Source organism: Drosophila sechellia, chromosome 2R (assembly GCF_004382195.2).
Source record: "Drosophila sechellia strain sech25 chromosome 2R, ASM438219v1, whole genome shotgun sequence".
NCBI classification, from domain to species: domain Eukaryota; kingdom Metazoa; phylum Arthropoda; class Insecta; order Diptera; family Drosophilidae; genus Drosophila; species Drosophila sechellia.
In genome coordinates this window covers 17499378-17518964 of record NC_045950.1, presented here as the reverse complement: position 1 = coordinate 17518964, position 19587 = coordinate 17499378, and the positions used below count along the sequence as shown (strand labels likewise).

Sequence of the window (19587 nt, the reverse complement as noted above, 5' to 3'; positions counted from 1 at the left end):
AATTAAGAATGTTTTAATTATTTACTATTAATGACAATGAATACAAATAAATCTATAAACATACGGACTTCGAAATTTAACCGCCAATGTGTGTTTTTAAAAAAATATTGTGTTCCACAATTGAACTAACAGTACTACAGAATAACAGTGAACTGACGAGCAACCGAAACAGTGCAAAATAGTATAAACACTTAAATATGAAATCTTGAGAATTTAAATAAATAAAAAATTATTTTGATTGAATTATTTGAAGCCCATCAAAAATACAATAATTCCATAATAATATCTTAAGTAAATAATATAAAAAAACAGTAACATAAGAATAAAACCAACAAATTTAAAGATATTTAAGAAGCTTTTTAATCGCGAAAATTTAACGAAATATATAAATTTTTAATGGGTTCGCGTTTTGGTTTTTCCATTTAATTCATCACCCAGCTAAGCACACGAATTGGTATTTTTTAGGAAATGCACCACTTGGATGTTTGAGTCGTTTCTGCATCTGGTAACACTGGCCGAGTCATTCGAAAAAATTTTACGGAGCGAAGAAGGCACGGTTACGTCCGGATTTAAGCGCGATTTCGTGTCTGTTGTTTGGTCGGCACTCGAGTGTAAAGAAATTTGTACACCCCCGAAAAGATTCGCGAGTGCAATTTTGTAAATACGGAGAGGAAAAGGTGCGCAAAATAGCAAAAATAAATGCAACGAAAATAAACGCAGCAAAACAACGGGCAGAAAGATACGAAAAGAAGAGGCAGGCGAAGCAGTGGAGAAAAGAGACACATAAAGAAGCCGCCATAGCGGCGTTAGAGGGAAAGAGAGGGCGCGAGAGGAGACGGAGAGCGAATACGAATGCGTATGGTGTGGTTGTAGTGGTGGGCGGTCGTGTTTTTTTTCGTTGAAAAATCTCTGGATTCAAAGGGAAAAACAGAAAAACAAAAGGAAAATACAGTGTAAAAATTTCTTAAATTCTATGTTCTCAAAATTATAAACTACAAAAATCGAATTCGATTAAAACACCCACACACACCAATACACACAGTAGTTGCGCTGTTGTCTCCTCTTTTTTTGTGTTTTTCTCTCTGCGTAAACGTTTTGTTTATTACCCCCGCTCTTCTACTTCCTTTCTTTGATTTTAGCCGCGCGCGCATACGATAAATTGTTGTTAATTTTACAGCGTGTAATTCTTAATTAATACCCTGTCTCTCCACCCAACGCTATCTCTTTTGTTTTGCAATTCGATTGATAACACATCGGGAGTAGTGTGTGTCTGGAAAATAAATAATCATAATAATCATAGTGTGCATTTAAACAGCGTTCTTCTAGTGTGAAACCAGTTTGAAAAGCTGCAAGAAATATATATATCTCGATATATATGTATGTATATGTGTGCCGCCGCCAGTTCTAATCTTTAAATCAATAAACAAAACTGGAAGCCATTAGCTGAAATCACAACAAAAGCAACCGCCGAAGAAACCAACGGGGAAAATGAAGCCAAAGCAGAAGATTTCCGTAGAGCCGCTGTTGCTAGTCGCGATTCTCATCGGAGTTCTGGTAGCCCCCACCCACGCTCAAGATCAGGTAAGATCTTTGGACAATGAATTGATATAATGTTTGTTTATCAAAGAGATAGCTCAAATTACACCCGAAATTCCCAAATGTTAAGCCAAAATCAATGGCCAACTTCAAGTTTAAACCTGGCCAACCGAAACTTAGCCGATTTTGTGATAATATTAATGTGGCTTTAATGGCCATCGAAGTTTATTCATATTAATGCGTCACACAGCTTGATTAATTACAAATGGGTCATTATTAGACACTGCTATCCTTTTGTAGCTGCATACACATGCTCACCAGTTTGGGGACAAAGTGGAGCATTCAATTGACCCCTTTCGAAAGCATAGTTGTGTAAGCCCATTCATTGCTGCTTGAAACTGCTTACCAATTAAATCGAGGCAGATTCAATCAGCAGCAATCCGAACTCCCAATTTTCGCCGCCTTGAGGGTTCGGAACTCCAAGTTCGGTTCGATTTCTTGTTCACTTCAGTTGTTTTTGCGGTTTGCGGTTGTCCATGCTGTTGTTGTTCCTGTTGTTGCACTTATCATGCAAAATTTGGCAGCCCCAAGGTGGATACATGTGGCATATACCCATGTACCGTGTGGCAGGGGCATAAGCAATCTCCAAGGCATTGCAGATAATGAAGAGGAAAGGCCTCCATGTCCCGATGAATGTAAGCTGTTGGTTGTGTGAGCCATAAGCTTCTGGCTCCACTGCATCACTCCACTCGGCTTCTTGTAGAAAAGACATTAAAAACGTCTGCATTGCGAACGCATAAATATGGCAGTGAACTATACGCACAGACATCGGCACTCTGCAATATATATATAGATAGTTATACATAGATATAGATATAGAGGACGAGGCGGCTGCTGGTCAAATAAGGCTGCAAATCCAAAATGGTCATCGGGTCCAACTCGCATCCATCCATCCATCGATGTTGTTGTCGGCTGTTACCCATTAGCGATGAGAGATGCGTGCCGCCACAGAAACAGATATACCGCGTTCATATGGGGAATGCTACTCGGAGATATAGAGATGATTCAATTTCCGACGAATTCCTTTCTATTCGTCTCGTACTTTCTTTAATCACCTGCCCAGGCCAATGAGATCATTTGGTTCCGGAATGCGCTGTTTTGAAAATTGTTTACAGATTCGAAACTCGCCGCTTTGGTGTTTTCCACTCATCACCAAGTACTTTTGGCATTAATTGAGCAGTTTAATTTAGATTTACCGATTGTAAACTCTGCTTTTAAAGGGTGGTTAGCTTAGCAAAACAGGTTAAATTAATGGGCAAGTTGTGTAAATTGTTTAACACAATTGCCAAGTTGACATTCTTGTGTCTCAGTGTTGGGCAAAAGTTGGATTTAAACTTAATAATTTCACTTAAATAACTTAACAAAGAAATCCGTAGACTTGAGTTGGATTACTTATCAGCTTTTCGTGTTATCTAGCGCAATTACTCACATTAAGATATATTGGCTGATAATAAAACCCGCTAATGAATCAGCCCACAAGCCCAAAGGGCAATATTAATGTCTCCTTCTTATCTATATCAATTAAGAGCCAATTTTACAGCTTAGTTTAAACGGGAAAACCATGTATCTTATGTAATCATATTTATTACAATCCGTGCTTTCTTGTTAGTTATTCGAAATTAGAAGTACTATTACTCTTTTTTGCTCAAAGAGTTTACAGTTGCATTTTCCAGAGCCTCATCACTGAAAGCATTTCTTGATTTGGGCCTGGGTTCTGGGCCAGTTTTTGATACAACTTCTGCTACTGGTCACGATGATCTTTGGCATCGGCTGTTGCCAACAAAAGCATCCGGCTATTGCCAATTTCGATGGCTGTGTTTGCCTCTTTCACTGCCTGTTTGTTTGTTTGTTTGTTCGTTTGTTTGTTCGCTCGCCTGTTGGCTTGTTTGCCTTTATTGGTGTTTGACTTATTGGCCCGAAAAATTTATACACACACTACTTGCACATAAATAGTGCGATGGCCTTTTACCCCTTCGCAATCGACCGCCCGCCCCCCTCTCACCCTTCTAAAGCTGCCTGTAATCTTGTTTTTGCCGTTCCGTCCATCTTGTGTCCTGTTTTTGGTGTTTGTCACTTGTTTTTGCCAAAATTGGCATTCGTGGTTATGCCCCTCCTCGGCTCCTTCGTAGCTCCTTTCCCTGTCGTCGAAAACATTTTGAGAACGTGCCCGGAAAATTGATGAGCAGCACGGCGAGAGATGGCTATAACTTCACCGGAAAGAGTGTGCAAGTTCAATGGTTGTGACTGCTGCAAGTGCCAGACTGTCTATTTTCTGTTGCCTCATTTACAAAGTTGGCATTAATCCATTATCTATGGCCATATCTTGATGTCTCTTCATATCTAAGAACGGATTTTAGAACTAAAGAATTCGCTAGAGTAAAACATTAATTTTATTTTTAACATTTGAACATACAATTGCATTTTTTTCAATGTAACTGTAATTAAGTGTGGAAGTTAGTAAGGGATAACACTCGGTTGCATCCTCTCACCTCAAAGGTGTGGAAACCCAATGTGCCACGCCTCCTTTAACATTGCTCCCTCCCGTTTTCCGCATCCCTACCCTAACTGCCTGCTGTTTGTGTTTATTTTCCTTTCTTGGAATACCGATTCATTGCCAGACGGCGACAGACAGCGCGATAAGGTTCTGCCGATATTGGGTTTTCCATTCGATCGATTCTGTGGATCTGGCTACCTAAACAACAAACACTTCCTTGAACTGGGTAATCAAATTCCGATTTTTGTCCGCTGTAGATGGTGAGGAAAATTTGAATAAATGACTTTTTGGGTTTTATTTGAGTTGCAGATTTGATCGTTGCTCTGAATTCAAGTTCAATCATTAAAGTTGCTGGAATGAATAGTTTCCTTGAAATATTTTGCATACTTCTTTGAATTGTTTACATTTATATTTCATAGATTAGCTAATCTTTGATTCATGCTTAGAAGCCCATCCCACAATTTTATTCAAATTACGATTCATTTTCCTTACACATTCCAGTTTACTTCTCCTCCACTCATTCATTTCATTCAATCTTTGTTCATTACCTTGCCCATATGTTCGTTATCAAGCCCTCTCGCTCCTCCTCGTTTCCACCATATGCGGTTTACATTTTTTTCAATTATTATTCACGTGTGTCTCTTTTCATTTGCCTTTGCACCAGCATTCAAGTCTCATGTTGTTGTTGTTGTTATGCACTTGCAATTGCTTGCTGCGTCTCTTTCTATTCCTCTCCCACCCTTTCGCCTTTTGTCGTGTCTCACCTTTCTGTAAATTATGTTTACACGAAGAGAGACAAAGCGAAGTTTAGATACCCTTACAGTTGTAATCATTTATCCCAATAAATTGTATTTTGAGTGGAAAATAAGTATGGGGTTGAGTCCCAGTCCGACTGTTAATAAATTTTCATTACAGAATGTGGTTTTTCAATAACAATCGACTATTAGATACCCGTCACTCAGGTAGTAAAGCGCTGGATAGATTCTGAATCATATGCTGTAATGCAACGAATCTAGTATACTCTTCAATCCACCAGTACCGGGCATACAAACAGTGCAATTATCAAATGGCGACTTGGTGCAATGTCAAAAAGTTATCGTATATTCGTTTGTCATTTACAATATTTTTTATTAAATGTCACACGAGCTCATAAGCAGCAGATTAATTGCGGTAATCTAAGTTCAATTGAAAATCCCGACAAGTAATCTGCGTCAGTTGCCAATTAAGGCAGGCAAACAAGATCATGTGTAAAAGAGAGAGATACACAAAAGAGAGGTAAAAACATAGCGAAAGAGAGGGGCAGCACTTGTAATTTTGCTGTAACAAAAACATTTTTAATAAATTTCCAGCATTTTTTCGCTATCACTTGACCAAAAATACAATTTAATTAAAATAACAACCTTAGGCTTACCGCAAATAAATCACAAGCACAAACATTTGCTGCATAAACCAAAATAAAAGAGAGCCTCTAAATAAGAGCAATGTGCAAAGAGATTGAAAGAGAGTTCGTTGTAAATTGAAAATGAAGCGAAAAGGCGAAGAAGAAGCAGAAACCAGCATTAAAAATGTTTGTGCGCTGGCGGCATGTAAATGTATGTGTGGTGCGTGCGTGTGTGTGTAGGCATCAGACAACTTTGAAGAAGAAGAGACAGAATACAAAAACGTACGGAGTTCGAAACTCCGCCAGAGAAGTTTGTCTACACTGTGCAACAAAAATGGGTGGGAACGGATGTTATCTTATCAGTTTGGGTGTATTGTTTATAATCGACGGCCAAATTGGTTCACCAAAAAAGTTGTTAAACATCAGGTTACATCTCAAAATTATAAAATTTTAATTTATAGGGATTTCAGTGAAATTGTATAAGCCTTTTGTTAGTTTGACAATAAATATTAAAACAATTTTTGTTTGAGTTGATTGGAGGTTAAAAGCAATTACCAATTTAGTGCGATTTAGTGATTGAAGAGCAAACACGAGAGAGAGTCTTGGACAGGTTTTCCCAGAATGACTTATGGTTCCCTAATTACGAGTGCCATTATAGGGGATTCTCGGCTCGAAACGGACCGGACGGACCCCCTGTAGGCCAGTGTTTCGGTTTCGGAAGGGGACTCTCGCGACCTCGTCTCGAGTCTTTTGGGCTGGGTCTTTGGTCGTTGTCTGAGTTTCCGTCTCTTTGGGTTTCTTGGCCCGTATGATTTCGAGATTTCAGTTTCTGCTGAGGCGGCGTTTGTCGGTATGTCTCTCTGTCTGTATGTTTGATTGTATGTTGCATGTCTGCTGAGGTAAACAGCGCAAACACACAGACACCGTCTCATTAATGAATATATACATACATAGGCCGGCAGGCGACAACAACAACAACAGCAAACGCCCTCCTGTTCTGTGTGAAAGAAAGAGAGAGTGCAAGAGAGCGAACGAGAGATTCGACTGAGAGACAGAAAGAGATGGGTAGTGTAAGGCAATGTCAATAAACATGCGTTGTTGCCGCTTTTCATTGTTGTTTTTGTGCTGTTGCTTTTGTTGTTGTTTTTGTTGTTTCATATGTTCGACTTCGTCTTGTTTCGTTTTGCGGTTTACTGACGGACAACTTGTACATACATATGTATGTGCGTGCGGTGGAATCTGCTTCTTGCCATCTACTCCCACTCTTAGCTCAACTCTTCCTCTGTAACTTCCTCTCCACCCACCTCCTCTTACGCACACCTCTTCCGCGCTGCAATGTGGGTGTGTGTGAGTGCTGTTTTATTGGATTTTACAATTTTGTTTTCATTTTTATTGGCCTCTTCGTGTGTCCCACTGTTGCTGATTTAGTTGCGCTTCCTCTTCATTCTCGTGTTCTTGTTGTTTATGAAAGGGTATTACATTTTGGCTGCCGTTCTTTCAGGATGTCCCAAAAAAAAAATACACAAAATTAAATGCGGAATATTTTTCCCCGATTTTAATTGCGAAAAATAACATGGAGGACGTGCCAATACCGATTGCGCCTACTCCCGTACTTTATCCCCCCACCTCGTCCCCCCTTTTTTTCCGTTTGCCATTTCAATTTTCATTGACGCAAATCGCGCGCAAAATATTCTGTTGATTTCTTTAGCATACTCTCGGATTCTCCCTTTCTCCCCCTGATTCGCAACTGTGTTTTTGTATATTGCGCTTACTTCCTGTCTAGTTTGTTGTTGTTCTTGTTGCTGCTTTTGACTTTTCCCTTTTCCCTGTGCGTTTTGAGTTTCCTTTTTTTTCTGTGTTTGTTTGCATATCATTAACACGGAAAAGCCGACAGAAAAGCGCTTGAAAAAGAGTTAACCGCCCCCGCGCAAAAGTCAAATGACAACTGAGCCCAGTTAGTAGCTGCCCCGCCCCCTTTTCTGACGCCTCTTCACATCTTTCACCTCCGCCTTGCACCGCCATCTTCATCAACCCGTTCGCCCACGCGCTTCGCATACTTTCATAATTATGCGTTTTTCGTTGGGCTTTTCCGCTTTTATTGTTGTTTGTTTGATGTTGTCGATGAGTTTTCAATGGACTTGCACACATTCCAGCCGACTGTTCGATTTTTGTTGCCAGTTCCCTTTCCAAAACGTAAACTCTCACCTTTTACCCCTATGTACCTTTGAAATACTCTCGTCGATTCAGTTTTGTCATCAGATACATTTTTCAAAAGAACTGTATTTATGTATGATTTGTATATTTATATATGCGACTGTTAAATAAGTATAATAAACTTTACTCGAATTAAATAATTATGAATTTATTTTGAGGGGTATTACAGCTTCGAATAGTTTTTCCACACCGTTTGGTAGCTTTTGGAACAATTTTACAACCCTATTGTGTGTTTTGGAACGCCCACGTTGGCCACAAAAACCGACGCAAATTCTTGCACACACACCGCAGCACGGTAATCGAGTGTGGTGGGTAAAGGGGAGCGGGGTAGAAGCGGCAGAAACAAACACAAATGCAGATTTGTTTATACGCCTGGTCAGGGAAATATTTCACCAAAATTTATACACCTCTTTCCAGGCAAATTTCAAACGCAATTATACAATTTAAGCTCTAGCTTTCTAGCAGTAAAATTTTTATTATTGGCTTATTTTTGGAAAATTTTCGGTAATTAAGTGTTTTGGAAATATGTGAATAATATCGCGCAAATATCTCGAGCTATTTTCCGGCGCACATCAGCCACAAGATTAATAATCTCACCTTGGCCAGAGTTGACGCAAACTCCCAGTTCGCAGTGAATCTGTTTTTTTTCTGCCAGTTTCCTGTTTGATAAGGAAAATACTTAATACTATGATACTTAATACAGAGTCGTAAATAATCGCTCGAACAAAGAACGAATCGCGTTCCGATTTGACTGATCTACGATAATCCCCGGACTGAGGTCAGCTGAACTCGCCTGGCGATTAAATACCGAATTATGATGTTTATTTCATTGCTATTTGTGCGACAGATTCGACGAATGTGAACTTTAGTTGACAGCCAGAATGAGGCGAAATTGATATGAGGCGCATGCAATTCTGCGGAATTTCCAAACAACTGGGACCTTCCCTGTTTTTAATTTCGTTATCAAAAGAAAAAGTCTATATAATCATAAAGTTAATGGGGGCTATATTTTACATATATATCTATTACTTATCCTGGAATTGCTGCTGTTTTTCTGTCTCCTGCTGATAGGATCCTCTGACGTTTGGTCTTTTTCTGGTGTTTCATTCAATTCTGGGGGCATTCCCGGCATTTGGAGTCGCCCCAAAGTGCCATTGTCATTGTTTCGAGCGATGGACGGACGGAAACCTAAACCCCGAAAAGCGTGCAAGTTGCAACTGAAGTTGCGGCAACAGATTGCAGTTCCCCAAAAAGTTTGCGAAAACTCAACTGCCCCTTCCCCCATTCGAAACTCAACTCCCCCTTTTCACTTCTGACAGCTGCTGTGTTTTGCTCCGTCTGGCTGCTCTTTGATTTTTGGCTTTTTCGGTTTATTGACACGACTCAAGTTTCAAGTGCTCAGATGTTGGGGAGCAGCAGAGCCATATAGTATAGCAACTGATAGCCGGCAAATGTTTCGCATTTCGGGTCATTGGACAATATAAAATATGGCAGCAGTGAAAATAATTGGCACCAGAGAACAGACATTCCTTCTAATGAAATACATATTTCTGCGAAGATTATACTAATTTTTGACCACTCAATCGCAAGTCTGATCAAATTAGCCTGTGAGATACGAAATATTGAGAAAAATATTTCAAATTTAATTCAATGCAAATTAATCAATATACACTCCTATTTCCATCACAAGCTAATTAGATTGTGAGCTGCAAATTCTTGAATAATAACAGCATTTACAAACTAAATTATGCATTATTTTTCGCTAGCTAAAGTTTGCTTTTCGATCAATTGTAAATATTTGCTACGGCCAACGCTAAATAATAAAAAAAAATCGCATAAATTATTTGGTGGACCCCATGAATGTGTTTTTGAATGTTAGGTCAGACACATGAATGCACTGCAAATTTTCTAAAAATGTTCTATTATTTCACGGTTTTTGCGGCTGATGTTGCCCATTAAAATTTAAGCAAATCCGTTGAAAAACTGCATGCATAATTCATGCCTTTGACTTTTGGCCACTACTGTTTGCTGGCCATTTTTGGCTTTTGGCTGTTTTGTTGTTTTTGCGCTCGACATTGACGCTTTAATTGTTATCAACGAGCGTTACATCAGTGTGCGAGCCATTAAATTATGCTTATTTGTCATATTTTAATTTAAGTTTAATCGCATTTGCTGCCTGCTTTCTCTGCCCCTTCCGTTTGCCTCTCCTCTCCACCCTCGATTTTCATCGATTGGGTCACGTATGCAAATGGCGTTGGCATTTGGGTATCGTCTTTCCGATTGCTGCTGACTCACTAAAACTGATCCATAGATCAGTCAGTTGTGTATGTGATATAATGTCTAATGCCAATCACTTGCTGATTAGCAGCATATTCGCTGCTTGGAACTCGGAAATGCCAACTTGCAAAAATATTTGGGTTTAGAGATTAGAAAGTAAGATAACTTATGTTTAATTATGTTAGATTGCTTAAATAACAATGATTAAATAATTGAAATATTTTATTATATAGTTGCATTGAAAATTTGGTTGTCTAATGGGATTTTCTATGATTTATTTAATACTTTTATATCTAATACATTTTTGTTTAGATTTTCTAGGAAATTTGTATAATGTTAAATGAATAATTATATTATTCCAAGAAACTACTTCTATATCTGCCAATTTCATGTATATTTGACTTTGGCCTTGGTTAATCAACTTTTGGTGGCCTGCAGAAAAGTTTATTAGATGATGTACCTTGTAGATATCCCGCTGGCGACACCCGGCTAAAGTGAATTTTCATTTTCATTTACGCCCGAAATGGGAGCAATATTTTGTTCTTTTTCTTGCCAGAGTTGCCGCCTTGCTTTGAATTTTACGCTGGTTGCGTGGACAAGAGGAGTTGTTGGTAGTAAGTGGGTAGCGAATGGTTGGGAGGCTGGTGGGTCAGAGAGGGGATGAGAGGAGGGAGAGAGTTTGGTATTTTGCTTTGGCTTTGCCACACGATGAGCTGCGTGGATGGCGCTAGCTCCCTATCCTTACTCCTCTTAAGTGCACTGCAAGAAACAATTGAGTGATAGTAAAAAAAATGTAGATGAAGGTAATAAAAAAGAAAGAAAGTTAGGAACTCTTAAAAAGTTGTTTACAAAAAAAGATATGATAAAAATAGAATATATCTTGGCCATTTAAAGAGTATTCTCTTGATTGGAATATGTAGCTCCTAATAAAGGATTAACATCTTGATTTGAAGTTTATACTTGAACGTTTCTTTCCGTGTATTGCTCCTATTGAAAAGCCTGCGGCGTTTTTTACCCCTCAACCTGCTTGCTGTTTCATATGCAAATACTCGTAATATTTTTCAAATGTTGTTTGCTTTTGCCCTGGCTCACACAATTTTCCTCATTCTTTTTCCTTTTTTTTTTTTTTGGTTTTTTTTTTTTGCGCTGGGCGCGCTGCTGGGGCTGCCTTTTCACATTTTTCAATTTTCCACGTCCGCTTTGTTGTCGCTGCTGATAGTCGGTGTGTGTATATACTATATAGCGTGTATTTGCAGTGTTGCTTACATTTTCATTACTTCTTTTTTTTCATACGCTCGTTTTTTGCTCCAACCAGCCAACAATTCTCACTTGGCAGCAGCTGTGCGGCAGGCCAAACCAAAAGGAAGTTGTCCAATGCTGGCCAAGAGAGGAGCAAAATGTTTGCATTTCAAATTACCCATGGGCCAATGACTGTTGACTGATTTTTTTCCACCTTTATTTGTTGCTACTTGACTTCCGTTGGGGCTAAAAATGGGTAGGGGTTAACAACAAAAAAAAGAAGGGGGAACCATCAGCAGTTTGCTGTTGGCTGCACTTGAAGCTAAATTGATTTGAGATTTCTCAAAATTAATCAACTAACTCAGCGGCAGTGGATAGATAAATCACTCAGTCGGCTTGTTTTTATCTGCGGTTTACAACACTCACAGCTGACATCGTTGCTGTTGCCAAACTTTGGTAGTTGAATTTGTTTCACGCAAATCCCTTGATTTATGTCTGCGGTGAAGTACTTAATGGCATATTTCAAATTCGAATTTCAAAGTAAGCCTTGTACTCCTTTCTGTATAACTTAGTTACCAAAAATACCTTAGAAATATTATTTAATTTTCGTAAATTTAATTTTACGTTTCAAAAACAGTAGGAGTATATTCAGCAAATATATTAAAAAATTAGCCTGCAGACTTTTTAAATATATCTTTATCTACAAGATGTTTGTTTCAAATTGGAAATTGAATATAATTTAGTGTTGCAAGAGTATTCAATTTCAGCTTCGGTCAAGTCTGCCGTAATTTATGTAAATTCATCAGCCCCCCATAGTTTTTTATAAATTTTTTTTTTGTTTTTATCTCGGCTTACGGAAGTCCCAGAACCGCAAAGTATGCAAACATAAACCAAAAGTATAAGTGTGTGTGTGCGTGGGTGGGAGTAGGAAGGACATACATACATAGAAAGAGACAGATGAACTCACATTTGTTATGCACTTTGAATGGAAGAAACATGACGGCATGTTGTTTTTGTTTTTGTGCCTGAATAAATTTAAATTTGTAATTAGTTGAGGGAGTAAATGGGATTTAAGGTTTTTTCCCCGTGTGGCACCTTTTTTTTTTGTTTTTTTCTTTCGACCAAGCTGACTAAACATGTAATAAATCTGCATTTTGTATACTTACATCCCCGTGTGATCCAAATCTGCCGGAATGAGCTACGAAAACAATGAACAGAGGCCCCATGAAAATGTGGGGAAATGTGGAATTTGAAATGTGAAATGGGCTACCTCCAATCAATCAACGCTGCCCAAGTGGCCCAGATATCCGAGTTTAGTGGCTGAGAAATAACAATTGAAGGGCTGATTGGAAATCGGGATTTGCTTAATATTTACTTTGTTGACAGCTGAGGAGGGGCATGTTTTCCTTTAAATGTTTATCTTGCACTGAAGTTTTAATTGTATATTTCTTAGTTTTTAGATTTAACTGAAACTCAAGTAAATTGAGTGATATATTTCTTAAATATTCCTAAAAATTCAAGAATACAAGTGGCCTTTGTCAATTTATTGACTGCTTATCGAACATTCCAAAGCAATGTGATGACTTTAATTATTCTAATTCCATGGGCGAGGCAATCGGATTTTCGATTGAAGGCATTAGAAGGCAAAGCAGGGGATGAATTACATTTTTCTAGACTAAGTAAATTGCGAATTTCGATAAGTCCAAGTTTTTGGGGTGTGGGGCTCCATTCTTTTGGCTTCTCCAAAGGTTCAATTTCGCTTGGCGTTGGGGTTCTCGTGGGCATTGAGAAGGGTTTAATGACCAGAGAGACCGCGTTTCATGTTTTTTCCCCTTTATTTCTTTTTTCTGTTTTCTGGACACTCGAGTGTGTGTGTGTGCATTTTTAATCATGTGCTTGCCTACTTAGCTTTATTTGCCAACAGCAATAACCCAGCGGCAACAAAAGTGGCGACAATGTTGTGGGCCAGTCCCTATTGGAAAATGGAGCCATGTGCCACGTACTTGGCCGGCTAATTCCTTATATGCACGAACATTTCTTCTCGTTTTTATACCATCTCGAATGGCATGAACAGTAGTAGCGCACACCGGAAGTACAGTAGAGGCTCGTTGCGAAATGTTCTATTTTGGCATTTCAATGTCAATCGTTCGATAGACCATAAATCGATTGGCGATTGGGATCGTTTCAATTAAGTGCAATTCGCATGTAAAGAAGCTTCGACCAATAAATGAACAACGATTTTGCATATTTTGCATGCGCACGTTACATGTCATAACTGTAAGGCTCTAAACGTTTTCGGATGTAGCAAAAACTAAATAAATAAAATCCCGCTATATTTCTTTATTTTCCATTATAAATATTAGATTAGTATGGGTTTTATACACCTTGATAGATCCTTAGCTATAAATATTTTCAAGTTTAAATTCCGAATCTAAGTGTACATACGCTACCCATTCAATAAATCCAAAATGTTTGCATGTCCTGCATGTTGTCCTCGTTCATCTGTTCCGCTCTCAGCCCATCGGTTTTTTTTTGTTTGTTCGTTTGAATGAATGTATTTCACTTTTAGCACGTTTTGTGCCATTTTTGCCGTTTGGCCGAGTTACATATTTACTTTGAGTTTTTCCATGGCGGGGAATTCCAATTTTCTAAAATGTCACTGCATAGTTTCAGGCGTGGGGTGCATGCCTTCCAAACCCTGGAATGGTTTCCCTTCGTCTGTTCGAAATAAACAACCACTTTTGTTTGATCAAAATGTTTCAGCCATGTCACTATTCCTAAAGTTTTTCTACCTATCCCCCTTTGGATGGGATATCTCCTTTGTACACAAAGTAAATCGCAAGTTTTCCTTTGAGAGAAAAGTTCAAAAGGACTTTCGCGTGCCTTTTGAGATGCAGTTTTCTGAAACGGAAAAGCGTTGAGCTGCAGCCCTCAGATAGATCAAATTATGGTAGCAAAACGAGTGCGAAAAAATAAGGTTGGAGCCCCACCGAGGGGGGGGAATTGGCAGCAGGCTGCTAGCCCACATGCCACAAGTCGGAGCGAAATGAAAAGTCCAAAAGGATCCGGAAAAGAGGGTAAAGGACGTAGGGCGATAGTTAATTCCGTTCCTTATCAGTTGGGCGTCCTGTTGAGCCAACTTTGAATTGAGAGAGTGTCGCAGACAGAAAGGGAGGTCAGAATCTCTGCCAGAGTGCTTTGGGCATTACACTTCTTTTGATACCCTATAAAACTCAATTTCTATCTGAAATGGAAAGAACTATTCATTTGAGCAAAGAATTAATATAACAACAAAAAATGATCTAATACCGGACTACGTAAATCACTTTACTAAGCAGAAACAAACCTGTTCAGTTGGCTGAGTAAATTGATGCCTAGGAAACGTGGTCGCCTGCAGAGCGGGGATTCCCACAGAAGCGCCCTGTTCAAAAAATCCCTGGCCTTAGTCATTTGCCATGTGGCAAGCGGCATGTGTACGTTGATTCTGGCCACGTCTGCTCGTGGCCTGCCTGATCCGCCCGCGCCGGGTGTTCCCTGGAATGGCGCTCCTGGTCTTTCTGGTCTCGGCGCACTGGCGCTGACATCATTGTCTTGCTATGCGAGTGGCGCTCGGTCTCATTTGGAGCTCCACGCCGCACCGCTCGCTGGCTGTTGAATGCAGCCGTCTCCATTGCGTTCTCCAACTTCAGCTGGCAATCCGCAACCGCAAACACCTCCCATCTGCGCTTTTTGACAAGGGTACACTGGGGAAAATTAAGCGTTAAAAATGAAACTCTGCATAACTATACTATAGCTTTACAACTATAACCATGTAAATACTTCCTAAACAAGTTAAGATCCCAACATTCATCTGAAGTCATACCATTTCATACTATATATTTCTTGCAGTGCACCTTTATGCCATGTGCTTTCCCTCAGAACGTTCTCATTTCTGCACTTTTTCTTCTGATTCTGTCCCCACCTTTTTTCCCCCCCTTTGTATGGGCATATTTTTTTTTTTATATTCTTTTTTTGTTGCAACAGCTTTTGTGCTTGCGTTTAATTGAAGATTTTTTGACAGCAAACGTCGTTGGCATAGAAAGTCATGAGTACGGGAGGACCGCACAAAAAAAAGGCGACAGAGGTGCTGGAGCTGGTTTGTGGATGGCAGAGGGGCTGCAGAAGATGTAGGACGAAGAGTTCGTAGAACTTTTGCACACAAATGGCAGCGATAACACAGCGCCGGCTGACTGACTGCGGGCAGCCTGGCAACCCTGCCAGCCAGGAATCTGCCTTATGACGACCCATTTCACTATCGACAGCCGAGGCTTTGTTTCAACTTTATTACGTTGATGCTGCTGCTGCGGCTGTTTCTGTTCGAGATGCAGTTAAAATGTTCCCTGAGAATGGGAAATGGGAAAAACCGAAACTTTAAGAGCTTCCTTGAACGGGGAAAATTGTGCATGTGATTGGGTTGAAAGTTTGACGGCTAAATGGAAAAAGTTTCGCACATTAAATATGTAGAATAGCACAAAGTTAACTTTCAAATTTTGATTAAAACAACATGTGACACTTTATCGATATCAAATGTCAAGTTATTTGTTCGATATTAATTATAAATATATTTGTGAATTGAGTTGTTGCATAATAAAGCAAACATACTCTGCTGAGCTGCAAAAATAATAAAATTAAATTAATATTAAAGAATTTCCTTCATTATTGCATTTATTCATTGCATTTATTGCCACGTTGATTTCATTCAGAAAATGATCCATTGCGAGTCAAATTACTTGTTAACGCGTTCTCACTTTCAAATATACACACGTTTTGCGAACTTCATCCGCCATTTGTCTTTTGGAGCACTGGATTCCGATTGCACATTTCAATTTTCACGGACGTGGAAAAGGGGCAGAAGTGGGAGAAGGCAACTGGAGATAGAAGGAAAATGACAAGAATCCATTTACAATTCGGCACGTTCAAAGGGCGCGGCAAAACTGAAGAAGTGCGACACATACATATCAGGTGCAAATGGCGACAGATACCTTTGGTTTTTCCCATTCGGGAAACTTTTCCACTAATGTTCATTGGGCCAAGTGCATTTTCCAACCATTTATTACTTTATTCATACATTTAGACATACCTAGTTGCATCGGTTGCTACGCGTTGGCAAATTGCATTTGGTTGCTAACAATTTATTGCATATTCATGGTCATTCGATCGGCGGCAATACGTTCATGAATATTGATAAAGCAAATTGCTTTTGTTTATGTTTGCATTTTCCCAGAATTAAAAAGTGCCCAGTTTCAATAATACCAATACTCGTAGTGCTAAGACACCACATTTTTGTTGAAATATTAAACGGCTTATGCATTCGTTTTCCTTTTTTTTTAATTACTGCGCGGATACAGAACAGAATACAAAAAATAAATGGTTAATGGATAAGGTGTGACCTCGTGGGGAAATGTGAGCTTTGCATGTCGAATCGAGGCTTTTCCGAGGTTTTTTCCACGCCAATCGATTGTCAAGCAAGCGGTGGGCTTGCGTTTAACTTTTGTTATATACCCAATGATTCAATTACGGTGTCTTGCGCGTCGGAAAACCCGTGGAAAATCCCACGAATAAACGGGCAGTACATAAAAGGAAAATCAATGCTTTGCGGCATTTCGCAGGCATTTTCATGGTCCAAATACCTGCGATATTAAAATGCGGAATACATAAAAACAAAATACAAATTCCAGAACTGACCTAGATTGCGGCTGTGTTTCTGTTCGCCGTGAATTGTTTGGATTTGTTTTTGATTAGTTTGAAATTTTGCTTCCGAGACCCCAATAGCATTTATGTATTGCAAACCCATTGAAAATCATTTCAGATGTATACATTAGCTCTTTGAAGATGTTTGTGCCAGTTTATGATTTGTTTGCTTTGCAAAATTAGGTACTACTGTCGGAATTTAGTGTGTGGCAAACGAATTTCCTCAATCTTTGATCTTTAATAAAATTTAAATACGGTACTTATATAAGTGTTGCATGTTGTTGCATATTATCCCCAGTCAATTGTTATTAAAACAATTGAATGTTTCATTTTATTGCATTTTATGCTGAATTTTTTGTTTAATATTTACTCCGGTTTTTGTGCATTTCACAAATCGGTGCCAAACAAGCAAGAATGCAATGGACAAAATCAATGCAAATATGTATGATTTGCAATCGATGTTTTTGCTTTTATTGCAATGTTAATACCGTTGGGGGGATTGCATTTCATGCCACATTTGGTTGCAACTGCATATGTTGCATACTTTTCTGGCTAAGGCAAATGAAGAGCGATGCATTGCTGAAAGTTGAAATAAATATTTGCTGAATTTTACGTATTTGAGTTTTGCTCTATGCACAGCCATGTCTATTTGATTAAATTCTCCTTTTGTCTTTTTTTTTTTTTTATGTTGAGCATTTATTTCGCATTTTAATTGCACGCCCAATTAATCGCAAATAATTTACAGCAGCTGTTCGGTGAACATTTATTTGCTCTTCGTGTGATTTCAGTGTTTGCATTCATTTCAACCAATTCGTGCCTTGAAATATGGTTGAGTGTTTTATGTTTTTTGTGCGTAGTAAACAAATTTAAACGTTTTAATTGTCTGGATAATTTAGGGGTGGGGGGTTGGTCGTTCAACAAGCTTGACAGACTGAAAAACAGACAGACAAGGAAAAATTCTTTTCGACATGCCAAAGCGGAGTACAAAGCCCCGGCATTCTGTCTCTGTCTCTCGACTCATCCCTCTCTGTCTCTGTCTCTGTCTCCCTGTCCTGCAATAAAAAACACAATCCCAGACTGACTTGTGGCATATGCTAATGAGTGCTATGTGCCACACTGTTGGCCTGCGCTCGCCCACTAATGCAATTGTGTGAGTGGGGAATAAAAATATGCACTGCGAATATACACTGCAAGAAAAATATAGCTGAAAGTCTGATTATCTTATGATCTTTGATAGGTGTAGAAAGAAGATACATTCCAAGATACATTATTAGAGCATCAGCGCTGTACTGCTTTTGTTTCATACTTGCCCCATTTATACAGATTGTTTTCAGTGTATGCAATAGAAGCAGCAATGGGAGTATGTGACACTTTAAGCTGCTTGTAAGCGCCGCCCCTTCTTTAACTATTCCATGTGTCATAATATCTGGTCCACCTCTGGCTTTTTCATCGTCTCCCCTGCTTTTGCCTTATTTTTTATGGCTCCTCTTGGCCATGAAAAAGCGCACCACTTTAAGCACAAGAGACGGTCCAAAGCCCATAGAACTGCACTCAGTCAAGTTGGGCCAAGTTGGAAAGAAGGAGGAGGAGCCAGAAGCCGAGAGTGATATTACATAAGGGACATCTCCGTAGGGGGAGAATGGGGCGAAACTGGCTAAGAAGTACGACACCCACACAACCAAGAGTTAATGAGGAAATAGGCTTAGATAATGTGCCTCCTTAGATAATGCCCCCAGTTCTGGGACTCGAATGGCAAAAGGGAAGCGGCTGGGACGTCTGCGTCTCATATTCTCGTGTTTGCGGTTGTGTCGCTTAAGCATTTTGTAAATCGTTTGTTTTGTCTTGCAATTAGTTTGAAAGGATTGTGCTCCGGTTACAGGAAACCCAACCAAACCAAACCAAACCGAACCGAACTCAACTGAACCGAACTGATGTGAGCCAAACAATGAGCATCTATTGTCCATCCACTGCGATATTAAGGAGCTGTGCGCCTGTTCCTGGACCTTGTGTCCTCGGTTGGCTCAATTTATGGCTAATTAATAAGCCATGTGTGACCTCAGGAGCGGCTTTCATGTATGTTATCGGGTTGAGCGCTCGATTAAATGGGATTGAAGCTTAACGAGGGCATTGTTTTCACACTTAACCCTTTAAAAGGGGGTACTTAAAGTGGCAGTCTTATGTAAACTTAATATATATTAGTGCAAATTCGTTTTTATAAATCATTGCAACCATTAATAAACGACATTGATTAACTCCACAAACTCATTTACCTACTGTTTACTTTGGAACTTTCCGTAGGCTTTCTTCTTACCCAAACCAGATGCCAAAATACCAAAATTATTACTTTCTGTTTACAAAAATTAGCATTTTCCAAACACCATGCAGATGGAGGCAAACAAAACAAACACAAAAAAATTGACATTAATTATGCAATAAATATCGCAGTTTATACGGGCCTGCAGAGAAAGAAAGAGTGTATTTGTGTGGGATGGAAACAAAATAAATGGTTCCCACTGTAGCGCATCAAGCCATGGGCAAAGAATTTAATTAAAATGCCAAATGCATCATAAATACTGCAAACAATTTTATATCCCCGGGGTGCCTCCTTTTTGCCCCCTACCCCGCATTTTTCGCAGAAAAGTGCAATTGAATGTGA

General features: G+C 39.3%; 1 protein-coding gene across 5 annotated transcripts in view; it reads left to right on the top strand.

Moving 5' to 3' along the window:
- The first annotated feature begins 517 nt into the window (after positions 1 to 517).
- Positions 518 to 19587, top strand: part of LOC6615381 (syndecan) — an 87373-nt gene continuing 68303 nt past the window's right edge. For 2 of the 5 annotated variants that reach the window (XM_032716359.1, XM_032716357.1), the window contains exons 1-2: positions 522 to 677; positions 1316 to 1581. In XM_032716359.1, coding sequence (XP_032572250.1) covers positions 1489 to 1581 — 93 coding nt within the window. In that variant the 5' untranslated portion in view covers positions 522 to 677; positions 1316 to 1488. Of the gene's footprint in view, positions 678 to 1300; positions 1582 to 19587 lie in introns of those variants that run through there. The other 3 variants (XM_032716358.1, XM_032716356.1, XM_002039727.2) reach the window with 3 other exon arrangements.